The following is a 22,180-nucleotide window of genomic DNA, read 5'->3' on the forward strand; positions in this document are numbered from 1 at the left end:
CAGTATTGGTGCTAAAATTATATGTTAGAGAAAGAGGATGGAAACTTCCTGGGGTTTGGGACAGGTGATCGACAAGCACAAGTTAACCCTTTCCAATCCACTTTCTGACGTCTAAAGACATTCTGATTGAAGCCTGTACAGCTCCGATGTTGGAAGACGTCCGGCAGGGTATTCTTGCCGTATATTACTGGCCGCTCTGTTGTCGCGGACCTCTCCAGCATGTCGCATATCGCAGTACTGGCTCTAGCCAGCAGATGGCGCTGTTGTATAATGGCAGAAAGAGAGAGCCCCCTAGGAAACCCTAAATCCAAAATTGGATTGCAAAGGGTTAATGTGTTTTTGCCTTTAATAAAATCCAGCGTGACTGCAGAAACCGATAAAGCGTCTCTGTTATAGGCAGTTGATTTGAATCCCGCAACCTCAGAGCCTTCCAGCGGTTTACCAGATGCACGGCGACTGTATACTGTATACGTGTGTGCTGCTGTCCTGTTCTTGCCCCACCGTTCAGCGACTGAGGCTTTGTGTTTATTTCCTCTTTATTCGCACCCGCCTTGTTTATGTTCTTGTATATCTTTGTTCCCTTCTGAAGTATTCTGTCATTATTGCTGCTAACAATGTAGTCTGCTTATCACCACATTCTATAGAAAGCACCACAAATGCGGTCCCCAAGGGGGCTATAATGTTTTTGTTGACTTGGTAATTGGAAAATAAATTGCTATATTCACAAGGAAATCGGAATTAAATAGTTATCTGCTTCAGAGCTGAAACACTCTTGGTGTTCTGGCCGGCATCTTTGTATTCATACCGTCTTTCAGAAGAAAAAAAAAAGCGTGATGATAATGTCTAACATATGTGCCTTTGAAGACACGTTTTTCCTCTACTTGCAGCCACGCTCATAGTTGCTAATTTGTCAAGAGCAATTTTCCTAAAAATTGTTTATTAACGGTATTTATTAGCTTTGTGCAAATAGAATGCCAAAAGTGGTCACATGAGTGTCTTGACTTTTGTTTGCAACCGGCCTTGACAACTATGTTTATATCCATTTTCAAATGCATACTGGTGAACCCCGATGGACCGGGTTGACGTTAAAGGGATTGTTTTCTTTATGCAATCCTTTATTGTTAGAAGAGTCCCATAGGAATAGGTTGATCAAAAAGAATCAAATGATGGGTCGCTGTGGAACAGTGGCTGGACTGTCCAGAGCAGCGTGGTCCAGAGCGGTGGACCCCCGTCCAACAACGTCTGATGATCTATCCAGAGAATAGGTCGGCAGTTAAAAAAAGCTCAGACAATCCCGTTAATGTTCAGCTTGCTGCTATTAAGACTTTCCAATCCACTGTCTGACGTTTAAAGACATTAGGATTTAAGGCTGTACAACTCCGATGTTGGAAGACATCTGTCGGGGTTCTCTTACTGTATATTGCCAGCCTCTCTGCTGTTAGTCTATCCAACATGTCCCCTTATGCTGTACTGGCTTTAGCCAGCAGATAGCGCCGTTGTATAACGGCAGAAAAAGAGTAAGCCCCCTAGGAAAACCAAGATACAGATTGGATTGGAAAGGGTTAATAGGCAAATAATTCACATCTACTTCAAAACTTCTGGGAACATGATGTGCGATCTGGCTGCTGGTGCTCGATTTGTTCATCAGTGCATATGCTAGAGCATGAGCACTCTGCACCTCCAGCAGGTCACATGATTCACTCTATGATGTCACGGGTTACTCTGAGAGTCATCCAAGAGTATAATGATGAATATACTTTTTGTGTAGCACCATCAATTAGTGGCATACAGAACTAATGATTAGAAGGACAAGTCTACTTAAACGTGGCGGGAGTTTACTGAAGCTGTCTGCAGACATTTGAGAAAAAGAAAATAAATCCTTCTTCCACAAGCTGAACCCATTTCAGCCGTGCTCCATGCTGGCTGTTCTCTGTCAGAAGTTGGAGGAAATGTTTGTTTTGTTTGTTAGATTTTTGCAAGACTATTCCAGTAATTTCCTAGATTTTAGTGTGTTTTTAAAGGGATATTCCCATTTTGGAAATCCAATTTGAGTATTTCATATATCAAAATAATAAGGCCTAGAGGCACATGACAGGAACATTATTCTTCGTCTTTACAAGTTACTGGTCAGATGACATATGGAACATTGGCTACAGTTTTTGGCATCGGTACTCAAGAAGGGCCTATAAGATTTGTTTCAGAAATGCCCCATTCTCCACATATTCTTGTATTTCCACTCCTATTTTTTGACCGCTCGTTGCAAGGGAAGCCGGCCTCCTCCACTATTGATCAAGCCAGCGCTTGTGGACTTGCTGCTCCTCATTCATTTCATCTGGTGGCGGAGGTCTCAGCAGCCAATGCACACTAGCTCCTCACCCAGCCACTACTGTTGTCCTGTTTATTTCAATAGAACTTTTTGGGCAGCACAAACATGTGCAGCACTGCCCAGAAATACATATCAGAGCACAGTGGTATCGGAGGCCGGGCCAAGAGCTAGTGCGCATGCGCTCCTGAGATTTTGTGTTACCAGATGAAGAGGAAAGAGGAAGTAGCAAGTGTGCAAACACCGGCTGAAATAAGCTGGAAATGAGAAGAGTGGATACACAAAAATATCTGGAAAATTGGGTATTTTTAAAAAATTGTTATTAGTGACTAGATTTGAAACACATTGAAATGGGATTTCCTAAATGGCAAATTCTTGGTAATTCTTTCCATTTCATCTAGTGTAAAACTTTGAGGATTCAGTCCTGAGCTCTCCCTCATGACCAGATGGTTGCAGGTTCAATCCCCCACATGATTTAGGTAGCCGGCTCAAGATTGACTCCGCCTTCCATCCTTCAGGGGTCAGTAAAATGAGTATACTACGAGAAAAAGAATAAATTGCCAGCTTCTTCACACAACGTCTTTCTTTCTTGAAAATTCTTACTTGGAACCCAAGACACATAGATAAAAGTGCCTTGTCCGCAGTGACGCATTTTATTTTCTCCGTATAGAGGGTTGTTGCCGCAGACCAGCCTATCACACCAGCAATGTTGTTTATTGTACCAAATTTGGGAAGTAATCTTTCCATATGTATTTAGGAACAGTTGTAGGTTGTTTCAAATAGATGCTGTTGCAATAGAGGTGTGGTTGTCTTGTCGAATTGGCTGACACGGCTGGTCAATATCAAAAATTACAGATGTTTAGCTGTTTTTATTCTTTTAAAACCATTGTATTTCTTTGTGGTAGTCAGCTTTGATAAAGGTAAAAGTTGCTGCTGAAACGCGTCGCTGAAGACAAGGCGTTTTTATCTATGTGTCTTGTGTTCTAAGTATGAATTTTCAATGAAGAAAGAAGTGTGAAGAAGCTGGCAACTTATCCCCTTTCTTGAAGTATATTCTCTGCTGCTTGGACTTGCAGCTAGCTAAGGCTCCACACATGCTTTCAGCAGACTAATGGAAGGAATGCCCTGTTGCATTCCGGTGAGCTACTTGTTTTTACATTTGGAAGTGACGGTAAAATGAGTATCCAGCTTGCTGGGGAGTAAAAGATGACTGGGGAAGGCAGTGGCAAAACACCCCGTAAAACAGTCTGCCAAGAAAATGTCATGTTGTGACGTCCCACTAGGAGTCGGTCATGGCACGATGCTTGCACCAGTAGACATCATCTTACACCAGTGGTTCCCAAATTTTTTCAACCCATGGAGCACTTTTTGAAGCAAAAGTTTCTTGTGGCGCCCCAAGGTGTGTTCAGGGGAGGGGTTAGGGGCGTGGCTTATCACAACTTATAATTTTTACCTCCGTTGTTCTAAAAAGGACAGGGCCATTAAAAAAAAATAAAAAATCAGGGAGTAACGCTGGAGCATTGGATGGTCTATTGATATACATTATATTTAAATTAACATGCTGCGGAATTAAATCCTGCACCACATGTCAGTATCCACACAGGTTTTGTGCAGATTTTGTCCACAGCATGTGGAGGAAATTTTCAAAATCTCATCTACTTTGCTGCTACAGCTACTGTAAACTCCACAGCAAAAAATGTGACCCATGTAGTAATAGTGACCCCTATATTGGTGGCTCCAGTAGTAATAGTGACCCCTATTGCAGCCTCAGTGGTAATAGTGACCCCCACAGTGGCCCCAGTAGCAATAGCGACCCCACAGTGGCACCAGTAGCAATAGCGACCCCACAGTGGCCCCAGTAGCAATAGCGACCCCACAGTGGCCCCAGTAGCAATAGCGACCTCACAGTAGCCACATTAATAATATTAACCCCCTCTGTAATATTAAACCCACAGAAGCCACAGTAATATTAACCCCCCCAGTAGCCAAAGTAATATTAACCCCCTCAGTGATATTAACGCCACAGTAATAATAGCCCCCCGAACCCATATACTTACCTCCTCCTTGCAGTTAGCACCATTCCTCCTCTGCTCAGCGCTGATCCCAGTGCCGCTGACAGCAATGTGTGTGCCCAGAGCGCTTCCTCCCCAAGTCCTCTCTTGCGGAACTGAGGAGGAGAGGACTCGGGGGCGGAGGATCCCGGGTGCACACTGATGTCAGTGTGCACCGGGATCAGCGTTGCAGTGTGATTACTGTCCAGGGAGCTGCGGCACCCCGCCGGTAATCACTACAGTGGTAAGCAGCCGCCGGCTGCTCACCACAGAGGCTCTCGGTAGGAGCCCCTGACTGTCACTTGCGGAGCCCCAATGGCTCTGCTTAGCACTGTTTGGGAACCGCTGTCTTACACTATATAAACTACTAGGACCTCTCTGCTGAGTATGTGCTCATGTGTATTATGCATAAATAACATAGTCATTGTTTTCCTCCTCTTAGATGTGTTCGGTGATTTGTAAATAAGGGTTCACAATGAAAAAGCTCCATGACCCAGAACCAGTCTTCAATAGCATCATGTTTTTCAAGCAATTATTTTTCATGTGATCTTCAAGGGTTACTGGCTGTAGTCTCCAAATTACATCTTGAAACTAGTTATTGTTTGGAATTCAGCAGTTTGTCTGCTGTTTGCTAATCTAGGTTTTCCGTAGGACATTTGTATAGAAAAATGTGCATATTGGATTATTTCAACCGAAACCGTAACTTGCTCTCACCCATTTGTCATCACAGTCCAGTCCACACTGGTCATTCTTACTTGCATTACAGTTAGGAAGCAGCTGACTGCCTGCACTCTAATGGGGTTGTACCGGAATTAACGTTTAGCACCTATCCATAGGACAGCTGATAAAAGTCTGATCCGTGGAGGCCTAACCTCTGAGACCCCGCTGATCCAGAGACCTAGGGTTTCATTTCTCCTGTCTGCCTCACTGCGGGCTAGCTGCATTCCCCATAGTGACGACGAGATTGAATAAAGCGATGTCCGTTCCATTTATTTTCAATGGGAATGCTGAAGATGGCAAAGTGCAAGTGCTCAACTATTTCCATCATCCCCATTGAAATGAACGGAGTGGCAGCCACGTTGGCTTCACTCCATTTAATGTGACTTCACTACGGGTGGGCGAAGCATCTCTGCAGTGATGTAATAGGGGGACATGGGACCCCTATCTTAGGATCAATGGGGGTCTCAGCTGTATTCCATGGATAGGTGATAAAAGTTGATTCTGGTAAACCCCTTGGACGTCTTTCTTGAGTGTAACAATATTACAGATTATAGTCACTGGTTACTTCTGAAGGGTCGTTGATCCAGGGATTATTCTGATTGCTAGGCTGGAGTTGGGAAGGAGGTTTTTTTTCCCCCTAAAAGAAGAAAAATTGTCTGCTACTTTATGGCGGTTTTTGCCTTTCTCTGGATCAACATTGTATGAGGAACTGAATGGACATCTGTCTTTTTTCAGCCCTACACATTGTTATTATTAGAGATGAGCGAGTATACTTGCTAAGGCACATTACTCGAGCGAGTAGTGCCTTAGCCGAGTATCTCTCCGCTCGTCTCTAAAGATTCAGGGGCCGGCGCGGGTGACAGGTGAGTTGCGGCGGTGAGCGGGGGAGAGAGGGAGAGAGAGATCTCCCCTCCGTTCCTCTCCGCTGCCGCTCCCCGCCGGCCCCCAAATCTTTAGAGACGAGCGGGGAGATACTCGGCTAAGGCACTACTCACTCGAGTAATGTGCCTTAGCAAGTATGCTCGCTCATCTCTAGTTATTATGATAGGGAATAAATGTAAAATTTGGAACAAACAAGCATCGTCTGGGTTTAGAAACAAGAGTTTCCAGAAACATCGCCACCCTAGTCGTTGGGCTGTGTCTGGTTCTGAAGCTCGGCCCCATTCAAGTGATACTATGCACAGCTAATGGACAAGAGTACTACTGTTTCTGGGGAGAAATGTAGACCCTTGCTTTCTAACCCCAGACCAGACGTCTAAGACCCATACCTATGAAGTATGTCCTGCTGATTTTTAATCCCTTAGTGAATAAACAGGATTCTGGTTTGCCAATTAGTGGACTTTTACTTTTTGCCCCATGTTTTGATCCATAGTTCTTTTAGCTCATGATGTAGTTTCGTCTGCCATCGTTAGAGTAATAAAACGGCTCTGCCACCATATACAACAATGCACAGAATGTCCTAGAACGTGATACATTGTGTTTGCCTGAGCCAGCAGTGGATAGTAAAGTATCGACATTCTATGTCATTACCGATCATTTGCATATTTTGCAATGTCCCATCTGTTTCTCCCCTTAATCAGAAATACTTTGTAATCTGCTAATTTAACACTGACAGACTGGGATATGTAAATTTGTTGTTGTCCAAAATGCTCAGTGTTCCTTCTACGCTGATATTAAACCCTAATCTGATTAACAAAAAAATCCTTCTACCTCTCAAATGTCATTGCGTTTGTGTAGCCAATTTAGACTGGAAAGGATTTAGCGATGTAGAGGCACGCAGATAGCGAAGGACAAAGTGTGTGCTGTTAAAGACAATTAATTGTGCCATTAATTTCAACATTTAATGATAAGCTTCACATGGAAGCTGATAAGCATAGAGTTCTATTGCATTAATACCTTCCCGAACTGTACAGCGTTCAGCTTAGATGTAGTCATTGTGCAGTCAGGTTTCATCTGTTCATCCCAATGTGCTAATTATCAGCAGTCTAATTAGCTAATGTCTACCTGTCAAGAGATTTCTTTAACTAATTTCACAACATCTGATACACAGAACACCTATATATACTCTGCACAAGCCGTACTGCAAATTTTCTGTATCAGAAGCGGCAACGTGAAGTAGACCTACAGGAAACCCTACATTTATGCTAATTTTCCTCTATGAATGAGTAGCAATTAATTCATATATTGGCTGACAGAAGTTGAAAGAACAGTATCTCTTTTTTTTGGAGCCTTGTAGGGTTATTCAAACAAAGCCCAATGCTGTCCGATTTCCATGGACAGTGCCCACCGCATGTCCTATTCTTGTCCGTGAAAAGGGACAAGAATAGAAAATAGGACAGGCAACTATTTTTTTTCATCACGCAGAATCCGTTGAATCCACCAACTCCTAATTCACCCCTAGGGTGAGGTCACACATATCAGAGTTGTTGGGAATTTCGACTCTGAAATGCATGCCAAAATTCAAAAACAAAGTCTGGTCCAATGTAAGTAAATGAGGGTTTTACCAAACTCCATTCACTCACAGCGGCAGAAATTTGCAACGGAAAATAGTCCTGCTATGAATTCTCATATCTGAAGCATCTTCTATCGATTGGGGAAAAGCAACAGATTTTCCCCGTTGATTTTCTTCATTGCCATGCATTGAGTGAAATTTGTGGTGAAAATTTGCACTAAAATTTGCAACAAGGTTGTGCAGATTTTGTTGTGGAAAATTTCCATTATGCTTGCTCATACCCTTAGGCTAATTTTACACGGGCGATGCGAGAGCATGCAGAAAGATACAACGTGTTGCAATTTGCAGGGAAACATCGCTCATGTGTATGACCCTATTTTAAATATTTGTGTGTGTCTCGCAAACCCACAAATTTCGTGCAGTTTTCTCGCTCCTGTGAAGGCAGCCTTAGGGCTTATTTAGACGACCATACATCGGCTCGGTTTTCACGCCGAGCCAATATACGGTGTCCTTATCTGCAGGGGCAGGAGGATGGAAGAGCCAGGAGCAGGAACTGAGCTCCCGCCCCTTGCCACTATTTGCAATGGGAGGGGCGGGACAGCGGCGGAGCTAAGTGGTGTTACTTAGCTCCGCCCCCGTCTTGCCCCCTCCTATTGCAAATAGTGGAGAAAATAATCACACTTGAATTTCTTTGCACCATTTGATGCTGCCACTTCATCATCTTTATTTCTGCAACTTTGGGATTTGATCCGAGTCCCGATGGCTGCTGCATCGCAGGTTCGTCCCACCCTTATGGGGATTTAAAGGGCTGCTGTTGTGGATATATTTTTCGTTTGCAATACATTTCATATGAGGAGCATCTTCATTCGCATCCCCGCTCTGTAACAGAGCGTGGAATTAAAAAAAATGCAAAATGTACACATGTCCATGTGCATGTGCTACATGGGCATGCACATTGCCATATGCAGTGCCATACGCAGCCATACACGGTCTCCGTGGCTGCAAAATGTGTAAAACGCTGTGTGAAGATCCACAGCATTTTACGCATATGGCCATGGGCATGAGATCTGATGTTAAGATTCCTCCCTGCTCACATTCTTTACACTCTATTCACACCCTCTTGATGCATCGGCACGGCATTACTTGACCAGCTAGAGCCAGTACAATCTCTGCCTGCTGGGAGCATACTGCCACTACCTTATGTATTCTGTATTCTCCTCAATAAACTACACACCATACTAATACAGTCAGGAGGATGAGTTATGTTCTCCTTCATTATAACTGTGTGACAGTAGCCTCAAAACATCAACAGTAACTGTGATGGGAGTCTCTCTGCCTCTTCCGCCTGCATGAAGAGCTTTTGTGGTAGAGTCCATGTAATATCATCACATAGGAATTATGCTGAATGAAAAACTGACTGCAGGACATAAAGCCAGGTAATTCACAGGTGGTCAGAATGAGATCACGTGACCCATCTGAAGAGAGAGACTCCAGGAGTTTTTAGATAGAAAGGAATACTTAACCAAGTTAACACTACGGTAGCTGACTGATATATACTGGGGGGCTAGTTATATAACAAATGAGCAAAAAATTCTGGTGTGGCCCTTTAGAGCCTCTTGGTGTTTTACCGTTGAAGGACATTAAGCAGATAGCTTGAAAACTGTAAGGAATTGATGCACCAACTATATAAAATCCAGAAATTCTATAACTTGTTATTAGTAAGTGATTGAACTTTATCTGCAAATACCAGAATGCCCCTTTCAAGCTCGCTATGCTAATGCAGTTACAATGTGTTTACAATGTGTAGCACTAGTACAGGAAAAGTATCTTTAATGATAGTTTTTTTTTGTGTTTTTGTCTTGCAGGTTCGCATTGAGACGGCTACAACCTTGAAGTTGGATATCCTTTTGCTATGTGTTTGCAATTGGAAACATGTCGCTCTATTCATAAATGCCATTCTAATTAAATTCATCTTGCTCCCGCTGAGCACCGCAGTACCACTCTGCCCTTAAAACTGTGATAATCTTCTGAAAATAGAAATAATTGATTATCAAATAAGAACAGTGACAGTGACAACACAGCGTTTGTTTATTGAGTGTGGCCACATTTTTCCAAACGTTGCATGGGTCCCATTGTGATGAACGACAAGGGTCGGCCCTGTGGAAAAATGAGTATTATTAGCATATTAACACTCTAAAGTGAAGGTCGATTCCTAATATTACAGTATTGGGCATTAGTAATATTAGGAAATTGGGCAAATAAACTGTGGCATAGAGCGTTTTCTAAACACATTGTGTCAAGTTAAACTTTGTTACATCTTAACTCATTAACCCTTTCCAATCCACTGTCTGACGTCTGAAGACATTATGATTTAAGGCTGTACAGCTCCAATGTTGGAAGACGTCCGTCGAGGTTCTCTTACTGTATATTGCCAGTCTCTCTGCTGTCGGAGCCTATCCAATGTGTCATGTCATGCAGTACTGGCTTTAGCCAGCATATAGCGCCATTGTATAACGGCAGAAAAAGAGTAAGCCCCCTAGGAAAACCAGGATACAAATTGGATTGGAAAGGGTTAAATGTCAATTAAACTCTTTGTTATCTCTATATTTACCTTTGATAAAAACTTAGATGGTATGTCTACCCTCAGCCATTTTTTATTGCACCTATGCTTCTAAAAAATGTGGAAAAGTTTTCAAATAGTCTTGAGTTAAAAATCTCCTAGTTTTGTGTGTGCAGCTTCTATGGAGACCTTTGTGTCTCCATGCTTACAGAATACAAGCAAACTCTGTGTAGTCTGACCTTGCAGGCATTTTCAGCTGCACTCTACTCTGTGCCAGCATCCCCCTGATAGCAAGAAGCAGCGGACAGGTGGTAGGAAATATGGCTCCAGGATAGTTTGTTGGTACTCTGTGACCATGGAGACCCATGAGTCTGCATAGGAACTGTGAGCAAAAAAGGGGGGTTTTAAGAGTACTCGAAAAATTGCTCCATTTTTAAAGTCCGATAGATGGAAGCAATATAAACATGGTTGTAAAGGAGAACACTTTAACCCCTCAAGGACCAAGCACAGCAAATTTATGGCACTTGGTCCTGGGCTTTAATCCTAGCCGATGATAAAAAATACAACACTGGATTAAAACTCCTGTTTCTACGACCTAGCAGGAGCAGATCGGGTCCTCAACTATTACTCACAGCCGAGGACCAGGCAGAAGGCGGAAACAGTTTTTAACCGCTTCTGCCTCCTCCTTTACAGGCTACATAATGCTCAATGAGCACTGGGTAGTGAAGAGAGGAAGTGAAAGTGTTATTTCCACTATTCGACCCGGCAATCACAGGACCGCCGGGTGTCCCCTGTTAGAGCAGAGCTGCAGGGTCCTAGTAGTCCCAGATCAGCTCTGTTAGTAACTGATGTCACAACAGGGGGATGTCTTCATCTGTAACTGGGGCGCATATGGATGCCCCAGCCACAGTGGAAAAGTGTGAAACTTAAAAAAAACAAACAAAAAAAAGACAATGTGAATGACCCCCAGGGGTCTTATATGATGTCATAGCGGACATAGATGTAAAGAAAAAAGAAAGTTATAACAATAAGTAAAAAAAAAAAGTACAGAATAAAATATATATGACCTACCTACCGCCGACACCAACCAAAACTGTTGCCATATGCTCCCTGAAATCCGAGACCATGCAAACTATATATCAAAATGTCTGAAACAACATGAGGAACCCATTCCCATACTTTATTGTAGTGTAAATTTACTAATTTTGAAAACTATTTTATTTTTGTTTTTAGCGTTTTACTTCTAATAAAACTAAAAAAATGGGGAGAAAAAGTCTGTGGAAAAAAAGATATAAAGCAATAGCCCACAGTCACAGAAAAAAAAAATAGGGCAGTAAAACCACCACATGGGTAAAATCCTTAAAAAGTGTCTGGTCCTTTGGGACCAAAGTACTCTGTTCCTTATGGGGTTATGGTCAAACTGATTCTGCAGCAAACTTTTATGAAGTATGTGCATTAATAATTTTCATACATTAAGCCAATATGTTTGACTTTTGCCTTAATTTTTCAATTTACCAGTTGATGATTTTGAGTTCACAACAGAGCAGTTTTTGCCGGTAGGTGGAGTTAATGCCATATATGTGTTGGTAATATATAATATAATATTAAATAAGCTTCATTGCAATTCGTGCATATACCCTGAATGGCCACTGCATTAGAGACACCTATCTAGTGGTATGCTGTACCTCCTTTGGCTTTCAGAACCATAGCAATTCATTGAGGTATAGATTCCACTTGGTGATAAAATTGTTTTACGGGAATATTGGCCCATGCGGGCAAGAGAGCTTCTTGTAGTTGCCCTAACTTTGATGGAGGTATTGACTTCCTCTGAACAGCTTACGGGGAGGGTTTATTTATTCATACTACTTGTGGCAAATTCTGACCCTCCCATCAGCATGGTGCAATAGAAATCTAGATTGATCTCACTAGGTGATATTTTCTACTGCTCAGTGGTCAAATTTTGCTCTTTTTTGCCCACTGTAGTCTCATCATTCTGTTTCTAAAGAACAAAACTTATCAGAAAAGACTCAAAAAACTTAATTTGTACAGCCTGGAGAAAGGAGAGAGAAAGACATGATGAAAACCTTAATATATGTTACAGGAGGAAAGAAGAGAAGAGGGGACATGATGGGAACCTTTATATATGTTACAGGAGGAGAGAAGGAAGAGGGAGACATGATGAAAACCTTAATATATGTTACAGGAGGAAAGAAGAGAAGAGGGGACATGATGGGAACCTTTATATATGTTACAGGAGGAAGAAGGGGGAAGAGGACATGATGGAAACCTTTATATATGTTAGAGGAGGAGAGAAGGGAGAAGAGGACATGATGGAAACCTTTTGTATCTGTTACAGGAGGAGAGAAGGGATAGGGGGACATGATGGAAGCCTTTATATATATATATATATTACAGGAGAGATGGGAGGAGGGCACGTGATGGGAACCTTTATATATGTTACAGGAGGAGAGAAGGGAGAGGAGGACATGATGGAAACCTTTATATATGTTACAGGAGGCAAGAAGGGAGGAGGGGACATGATGGGAACCTTTATATATGTTACAGGAGGAGAGAAGGGAGAGGGGGACATGATGGAAACCTTTATATATGTTACAGGAGGAGAGAAGGGAGAGGGGGGCATGATGGAAACCTTTATATATATTACAGGAGGAGAGAAGGGAGAAGGGGGACATGATGGAAACCTTTATATATATTACAGGAGGAGAGAAGGGATAGGGGGACATGATGGAAACCTTTATATATGTTACAGGAGGAGAGAAGGGAGAGGAGAACAGGGTGGAAACCTTTATATATGTTACAGGAGGAGAGAAGGGAGAGGAGAACAGGATGGAAACCTTTATATATATTACAGGAGGAGAGAAGGGATAGGGGGAAATGATGGAAACCTTTATATATGTTAGAGGAGGAAAGAATGGAGAAGGGGGACACGATGGAATCCTTTATATATGTTACAGGAGGAGAGAAGGGAGAGGGAAACATAATGTTAACCTTTATATATACTAAAGGTATATTCTTCAGGAAGGAAGAAGGGCACAACCTGGGATTAGTTGAGGGACGATCAGAAGCATTTTTAAAAATAGTAGTAAATGCTTGGAACAAACTTCCAGCAGACGAGGTTGGAAAATCAACCTCAAATTAATTAATGCCTCAGAAAATATATATCTATCCTAAGAGAAAAAAAAATAATATAAGAGCAGACAGGATAGAAAATAGTCTTTTTTTGCCGTTAATTTTCTATGTTTCTATGATTTTCCCATTCTAATGTGGCTTTACACTAAAACTGCTGCACAGTAAACTTGTCAGTTTTATAATAAGGGCCGCATAATCGGTGTGACTTGGGACCTTAAGTATCATTTTGTGAACTTAAAGTGCTGGCAGACCAATTAATATGGCCTTCTATCTGCAGCAGTCAGTATGTTAGTAGGCTATTACTCTGGATCTCTCAATGTCAGTAGGCTGTTGACCTGTGAGCTGATTTATGCTTGATTTTAGTTGCACTTGCTTTATTTTAAATGGTTATTGTTTCTGAAGCCCAAGTGATAGTTAGCGATTAGAGATGAGTGAGTATACTCGCTAAGGCACATTACTCGAGCGAGTAGTGCCTTAGCCGAGTATCTCCCAGCTCGTCTTTAAAGATTCGGGGGCCGGCGGGGAGCAGGGAGCGGCGGGGGGAGCGGGGAGGAATATAGGGGAGATCTCTCTCTCCCTCTCTCCCCCCCGCTCCCTGCTGCAACTCACCTGTCACCCGCGCCGGCCCCCAAATCTTTAGAGACGAGCAATGTGCCTTAGCGAGTATACTCGCTCATCTCTATTAGCAATTGTTCTTCAACTTTGTGTCACATGATCATTTTTGTTAAAACACTGGTGTCAAATTGTCAATGTGCCATCACTGTGATCCAAACATTAGTGTACCGTTCTACTCTAAGCCCAGTGGCCACCTTCTATTTTATTATTTTACCCATCTCTCGCTACGTGACATGAACAGTCAGATGCCCTTGCATATAACCACTTTTCCATTTTTATTAGGTGACCAAATAAAGGACCCTTTGTTCTATTTTCCATTATTTATTTGAACAATTTCTGTGACCATCACTCTAGTGTTTAACAAAGATGGGAATTATACGAGCATGGAGCTCATCCGTTTAACTTTGCAACCTCAAATTTATGAGATAATTCATTTAGACTATTTTACGATGTTAGAAGTCACAATTAAAAATCTTAGCTAAGCGCTCTGAGAGTTTACTGAATGTCTTTAGCTGCACTTCTCAATATACAATGATTTGTAGAATGGAAATATTGATCATTGCTTTAATCAGAATTTACTTGCAGATAGTCCTGGAAAGCTGCCCACAGACATGAAATTATCGTTGAATGATCACTTTCATCTTCAACTCCCCCATAATAATACCCAGTTTACTTGCCAGTATCTACTTAAGGCCTCTTTCACACGGGTGGCAGCGGTATCGCCACAAGAAAATCACAGCCATATCGCACCTGTGTTCTGTACGATATCGCTACGATTTCTCGCAATGAATGGCTGTGATTGGTTTATTGAGGGCTGCAGTGATTGGCTGAGCTGCAGCGCTCGAAAACCATTCAGAGCCAGCGCTTCCTGGAGGCGGGGTTTTTAAACTTCTTCACCAGAAAGCGCCGTCAGAAGACTACAGAAAGTGCCAGAGGTTCGGGAGAAGTGCGGCAGAGCAGACAGCGCCTGTTAGGTAATGTATTGTATGTTTTTTAATGCAGCTAGGACTTATTTTAGGGAAGGCAGTAGAACTTTCTACTGTAAAAGTTGCATCTGTGTTTTTCATACAATTCAATAGAAAGGAAGGCTCCATAGGGAAACATGGGCTACAAAACATTGCAAATCGCAGCAATATTTACCCAAATTTATTTTTCTCGCAATGTAGCAGCCTACAAAACAACGCTAATGTGAAGGAACCCATTGGAAAGCATGGGCTTCACATACATGTGACTTGTAGCGCTGACGCATCGCGAGAAAATCATGCGGTTTTGTCACCCGTTTAAAAGCATCCTGACAGTCACATTATATTTGGAAAAACCCTCCCTAAAAAGTCACTTTTTATTTTTCTAGATTTTGAATTATGTTTCATCTAAATATATTTGATGCTGAACTTTTTCACCTTAAGTGCATTTTTAACTCTTTAGTGACATAACTTATTTTAGCATGAAGAGGCAGTAAATAATTTCCCCTTCTGTGTTCTAGTATCATTTTTTTCTTAAATGCAGCCATATGACATCTTGTAGTTTGTGGGACGAGTTGTAGCTTTATAAGAGCCAATTTCTCCGTCACAACAATATTCAACCTGCCATCGGTCACGTCACAACACTATTCAACCTGCCATCGGTCACGTCACAACACTATTCAACCTGTCTCTTTCTTCTGGTATCTTTCCATCCTCCTTTAAATATGCTGTCATATCCCCATTACTAGAGGAATCTTCTCTTGACTCGTCCTGTACCGCCAACTACCGACTCATCTCTAATCTCCCCCTCATCTCCAAACTACTGGAACTGTTGGTCTTCTCTCGACTAATAAGCAGTCTCTCAGAAAGTTCTTGATCCCTTGCAGTCTGGCTTTTGCTCTCTACATTCTTCAGAAATCGCTCTTACTAAAGTGTCAAACGATTTCCTGACTGCTAAATCAAATAGTGACCACACTCTACTGGTCCTCTTGGATCTCTCTGCAGCATTTGACACTATAGATCACCAAAATTTCCTCAATATGCTCCATGCCATTGCCCTTAACCCCTTAAGGACCAGGCTGTTTTGTACCTTAGGGACCAGACACGTTTTAGGAATTTCACCCATGTGGTGGTTTATCTGCCCTATTTTTTTTCTTCAGCTGCCAACATTATTTTTGCTGTTTTTTTTCCCCGTGACATAAAGCGCTATTTTAAATATTTTTTTCATTGACTTTTTCCCCCCGTTTTTTAGTTTTATTGGGGGTAGAAAGCTAAAAAAAAATGATTTTTTTAACATTTATAACTTTTTAAATTAGTTTATTTACACTAAAATAAAGTATGGGAATGGGTTTTTTATTTTGTTTTGGGCGTTTTGATATATAATATGTATGGTTTTGGATTACAGGGCGCATACGGCAACGGTTTTGGTTGGCTTTGGATTATTTTCTTTCTTATATATTTTTATTTTATTCTGTATATTTCTTACTTATGTATGTAATAATTTTCTTTACTATCTATGTTCCCCATGATGTCATATAAGACCTCTGGGGTACATTCATACGTTTTTTTAGTTTTTTTTTTTTAATTTGACACTTTTGTGACTAACAGCTGACAACTCCACATGCAGAAGTAGGGGCTTTAAACCGATGCTGTATTTTTACAATTGGCTGTGTTTAAAGCCCAGGACCAAGCGCTGTAAATTTACAGTGCTCGGTCCTAAATGGATTAAGGAAGCTGCTCTCTCCTGGTTTTCCTTCTACATCTTTGCCCACTCGGTCAGTGTCTCATTCGCTGGATCTACTTCATTTTCTCTTTCCTTTGTTGTTGGCTTTCCTCAGGACTCTGTCCTCTTTTCCATCTACACATACTGTCAGTAGATTTGGGTTCTGTTATCCTCTCTATTCTGATAATATTATGTACTTCTTCCCGTGACGGCACACCTTTGCTACTACAGAATCCCAGTGATTGTCTGTCCATTATCACGATTTCATCTTTCTGTCTGAAACTTAACATCTGAAAAACCGATCATCTTGTTTTTCCGCCATCTGCTGACCTACGTAAACCTGTTATCTCCATATCAGCTTGTGGTATCACCATAACTTCTTGACAATATGCCTGCTGCCTTGGGGTCATATTTAATTCCAACCTTTCCTTCACTCCCCATATTCAGTAACTTGCTCACTTATGTCACCTACACCTCAAAGCATCTCCCGAAACTACCCTTGCCACACTGTGGAGACATCAAAACCTCTTACTGTTGCTCTTATTAATCTCGGCTTGATTACTGTAACTCCCTACTGATTGGTTTTCCCCTCACTAAACTCTCTCCTATCCAATCCATCCTGCATGTCTCAGCCAGGCTTATCGATTTTTTCAAGCCACTACACCGATGCTTCCACGCTGTGTCAGCCACTACACCGATGCTTCCACGCTGTGTCAGCCACTGCACCGATGCTTCCACGCTGTGTCAGCCACTGCACCGATGCCTCCACCCTGTCAGTCACTGCACCGATGCCTCCACCCTGTGTCAGTCACTGCACCGATGCCTCCACCCTGTGTCAGTCACTGCACCGATGCCTCCACCCTGTGTCAGTCACTGCACCGATGCCTCCACCCTGTGTCAGTCACTGCACCGATGCCTCCACCCTGTGTCAGTCACTGCACCGATGCCTCCACCCTGTGTCAGTCACTGCACCGATGCCTCCACCCTGTGTCAGTCACTGCACCGATGCCTCCACCCTGTGTCAGTCACTGCACCGATGCCTCCACCCTGTGTCAGTCACTGCACCGATGCCTCCACCCTGTGTCAGTCACTGCACCGATGCCTCCACCCTGTGTCAGTCACTGCACCGATGCCTCCACCCTGTGTCAGTCACTGCACCGATGCCTCCACCCTGTGTCAGTCACTGCACCGATGCCTCCACCCTGTGTCAGTCACTGCACCGATGCCTCCACCCTGTGTCAGTCACTGCACCGATGCCTCCACCCTGTGTCAGTCACTGCACCGATGCCTCCACCCTGTGTCAGTCACTGCACCGATGCCTCCACCCTGTGTCAGTCACTGCACCGATGCCTCCACCCTGTGTCAGTCACTGCACCGATGCCTCCACCCTGTGCCAGTCACTGCACCGATGCCTCCACCCTGTGCCAGTCACTGCACCGATGCCTCCACCCTGTGCCAGTCACTGCACCGATGCCTCCACCCTGTGCCAGTCACTGCACCGATGCCTCCACCCTGTGCCAGTCCCTGCACCGATGCCTCCACCCTGTGCCAGTCCCTGCACCGATGCCTCCACCCTGTGCCAGTCCCTGCACCGATGCCTCCACCCTGTGCCAGTCACTGCACCGATGCCTCCACCCCGTGCCAGTCACTGCACTGGCTGACCTTCAAATATAGAATACAATATAAACTTATCACTCTTACCCATAAGGCCCTCCACAATTCTGCCACCCTATATCTCCTCCCTTATTTCTGTCTACCATACCCCCCTCCCACTCAGCTAATGGCGTTTAATCCGGACCTCCCACTCTCACCTCCAAGATTTTTCCCCAGGTAATCGGGTTAATTCTGAACGCCCACAGCTTGCCCTAAAAACACATCTTTTTAGGGAGGCCTACCATATTCTCTATTTACCTTGCTTCTTCACTCCCCCTTAGAAACCTGACTCCCTTCTTCCCACTGCATCGCCCTAAACCCCATTGCACCTCTTATTGACTTATTCACAAACACTGTTGGCGATCCATTCACAGAACTTTATGTATGTATATATGTATAGCACCCTATGTGTTTACTTCCTTCTAGTCTGTAAGCTCTTGCGGGCAGGGCCCCCACCCCTAATGTTGAAGATTCACATCTGTCTAATACTATATGTTATGACTCATTTTGTGTATGTCTTCCCTGATTTCCAAAGTGCTGCGGAATATGTTGGCACTATACAAATAAAGATTATTATTAGCAGTGAAAGGATTATAGGAATATTTTAATTTATTTTGTATCATGTTTGCTCAAGGGTAACAATTGCAGGATTTTCTCTATTTCAGTACTTGGAGTCGATCTTCAGTCTAATATTCCAGCTACTTCAGCAAGTTACAGAATGTGACTCAAAGATGCAGATCCTCCATGTACTATCTTGTGTCATTGAGAGGGTGAATATGCAGGTAACTATCAGTAGATGAGTAATGAACTTAGGAGCTTTATGTCTAAAAAGTTTACTTAGTGGGCCCTAATGACGTTGGATACTGGCTGTGGCATATTTCTTACTAACATCTGAAACACCTCAGCTGGTATTTCCCTCCATTCATCCTGCAAACATCTGGCACATTCTCTCAAAGGGGATGGACGCTGTTCATGTTTCTAACCTGATATTCCAGTTGGATGATGAATAGGGTTCAGGTCGGGACAAGGCACGTTGTCTTGTTGGAAGTATTGCAGACTATTCCCAGAGTATTGCCACATTGTCAGCAGCACACTATTGTCTAGAATGTCAAGATACACCACTATCTACAACCAACAGTCCGGGACCATGCCACGTAAAACATCCGGAGACCATAACAGAAAATCCACCGTACTTAATTGTTGGTACAACATACTCCGATAAAAGGGGTCCCCTAGGCGTCCTACACACAGATGCGAACATCTGATTTGAAGATGGATTATTGTGATTCATCACTCCATAGAACATTCTTTCTTTTGCTCAACTGTCAAATGATCACACTCCTTGAACCAATGTAGACGTGCTGATGCATCTTCTTTGAGAGAACTCACCAAACGTTTGCAGGATGAATGGAGGGAAATACCAGATGACGTGTATCAGACATTAGTAGAAAAGATGCTATGCAGAGTTAACAATGTAATTTGCGCCAGAGGAGGCCCCAATAAGTATTAACATACAGAAATAAATACTACTTTTGATTCTCGCTCAGTTGTCCAGTTACTTTCAGTAGGTTAGTGTATGATGGCTTCAGAGTCTTGACCTTCTGCAGAGCAGACCTTCTTTATGAAAAATCTAGATGATGCCAAGCGTGTGTCTGAGTTTACTTCTTCCTGTGAACCAGGCATCATCTTCAATTAGTAAATGACTGCCAGAACACTGACTGTCAAACATGATTTTAATTGCTGTTCCTGTTCACCTTGTGGGTAGGTAGAAGTGCGTCATGAAAATTGTTGCTGCTTTTGTGAGACTATTGTGCTGGTGTTATTATAGGTGACATTACAGTACATAAGAGACCACTGTTCTTGTCAAGGAAGAGTCTCTGTGTCTCCATTTTAAATGCATCATTTAATGCCTGTACATGTATGGAGCACATCGTGTATATACCTGTGTACGCAGTTAGCAGAGGTTGTTCTTTTCATCTTGACGGAGTGACATATTGTGATATGTTTGCTATTCATAGATTCGGCCTTTTGTCAGCTGTCTTGTTCAGTATTTACCTCTACTTTGGAAGCAAAGTGAAGAACACAATATGTTGCGATGCGCTATCCTGACTACATTAGTCCACCTGGTTAAGGTAACTATCAAGTGATTTTCCATTGTAGCTTGTATACCGTGTTTCCCCGAAAATAATACGGTGTCTTATATTAATTTTTGTTCAAAAAGGTTTAACTTTTTTACATGTATAGCTGCCTGGACACTATTTAAATTGACTTTTTTAATTAACTGTTAGCAGGGCTTAATTTTGGAGTAGGGCTTATATTTCAAGCATCCTCAAAAAGCCTGAAAAATCATTTTGCATCCTCAAAAATTCTGGGAAATCATGCTATGTCTTATTTTCAGGGAAACGGGGTAGTAGTAGTATTCACACTGGCATCATGGCTTCGCTTACTGTTTTTTATTTATTATTTTTTTCTTATAGCAAAGACATGATGGATTTATTATGATGGGTCTTAACCCCTTGATGACCATTTATACGCCTTTTGATGGCGGCCTTTAAGGGGCCTTATTCTAGTGCATATGAATTTTATATGGTGCGGCATCAGAAGTCTGGCATGGGTCTACAGTGCCAGGGAAAGTGGGTTGCCTGGCTGTCGGATGACAGCCCAGCACTTGCTATAACAGCAGGGGCCGAAGAAACCACCACTCCCCACTGTTTAACTGTTTACATATTGCAGTCAATTTGACCATGGCATGTAAAGGGCTGCCTACAAGCGGAGCGCTCGTCCCGATAAGGACGACCCCACGGTCTTTCTCTAGGCGCTGACTTACTTTTGTGGGCCAGAACACCTATAAGACTAAGATAGAACAACACCGGGGAGTAAAGAAACAAAGGAGGAACAAGCAGACAAGGATAAGCAGAGAAGCGGACAACAAGAACAGACCATAGAGTACACGAACACAGAGCACAAGCAGAACATAAGGTAGCAAAGGTAACTGCCAAAGCAGCGTCTGGACATGAAGAGAAGGGCACAGACTCTCATCAACACCGCAACAAGGTCTGAAAGGCCCAGGGCAGCTATATAGGGCGGTGATTGGAAAAGGTGCATCAGCTGAATAGGAGGCCTGACGGTATTAACCCTAGGAGTGCTGAAAGAGAGCGAACACAAGCTCAGGGAACAGACAGAATGTTTGCCATACACAGAAGCAGAAGACCGTGTCTGAACAGTGCACCTAACAATATGCTAGTGCAGCCTGCTACGTTATCATGGCTGTCGTACGTCAAATGATACGGTACCTAACAAAAACTGTGAACAAAGCCTTCACCTGTACTTGTTGTTTGGCCCTAATTCTCCTTGCTTTATATACACAACAGTATGCAATATTTACAAAGCCAAAAAATACATCTTCCTTCTGAGCCTCCTTTTCCATAAAAAGAATAGTTTCCTTGTGGCACATTGCTCACTCCTGGGCAGGCAGCTACTTGCTCTTGCAAGGATTTATAGAGGGGAAGTTGCCATTTAGGATCGAGTCTAGTTGCAATAGGACGTGCCCAAGGGAAAACTCTTGATGGAGCGCACATTGTAGATTTAAGCTTCTTTTGCACAGGAAGGTTATACAGCAAATCCCTTGTTTGATCAAGCAGTTTGCACAATAATTATGCATTGTAAAGGCATGCATTGAAAGACCGATCAGTGATAAATCTCTGATTGGATCTTTCATGCACACCATAAAATCATTGTTGGTCTGCTGCTGCATCATTCTGTTTAAACGGGCCATCCTTCAACTATGAACTAGTAATTATTAGGAAACTATAGTACCAGTGATTGGAGTTGTAAGCACACAGCTGCTGGTTTAGGATCTGTGATGACGTCACTATTGTTCCGCCTCTAGGGTGTTTGATAGATAATCAATAGCTCTGCTACATGCATGTCACATACACACAGCTGTGCTATATGCATGTCACACATGCAAA

At 42.8% G+C, this 22,180-nt stretch overlaps 1 protein-coding gene across 1 annotated transcript in view; it reads left to right on the top strand.

Moving 5' to 3' along the window:
- The window catches only part of IPO11 (importin 11), a 450,706-nt gene that overhangs the window by 161,843 nt on the left and 266,683 nt on the right, over positions 1-22,180 (top strand). The window contains exons 17-20 of the mRNA XM_066602787.1: positions 9,412-9,445; positions 11,622-11,662; positions 18,875-18,991; positions 20,228-20,341. Of these exons, the coding sequence (XP_066458884.1) occupies positions 9,412-9,445; positions 11,622-11,662; positions 18,875-18,991; positions 20,228-20,341 (306 nt within the window). The remainder of the gene's footprint in view (positions 1-9,411; positions 9,446-11,621; positions 11,663-18,874; positions 18,992-20,227; positions 20,342-22,180) is intronic.

This window comes from Eleutherodactylus coqui, chromosome 5, assembly GCF_035609145.1.
Source record: "Eleutherodactylus coqui strain aEleCoq1 chromosome 5, aEleCoq1.hap1, whole genome shotgun sequence".
Taxonomy (NCBI): domain Eukaryota; kingdom Metazoa; phylum Chordata; class Amphibia; order Anura; family Eleutherodactylidae; genus Eleutherodactylus; species Eleutherodactylus coqui.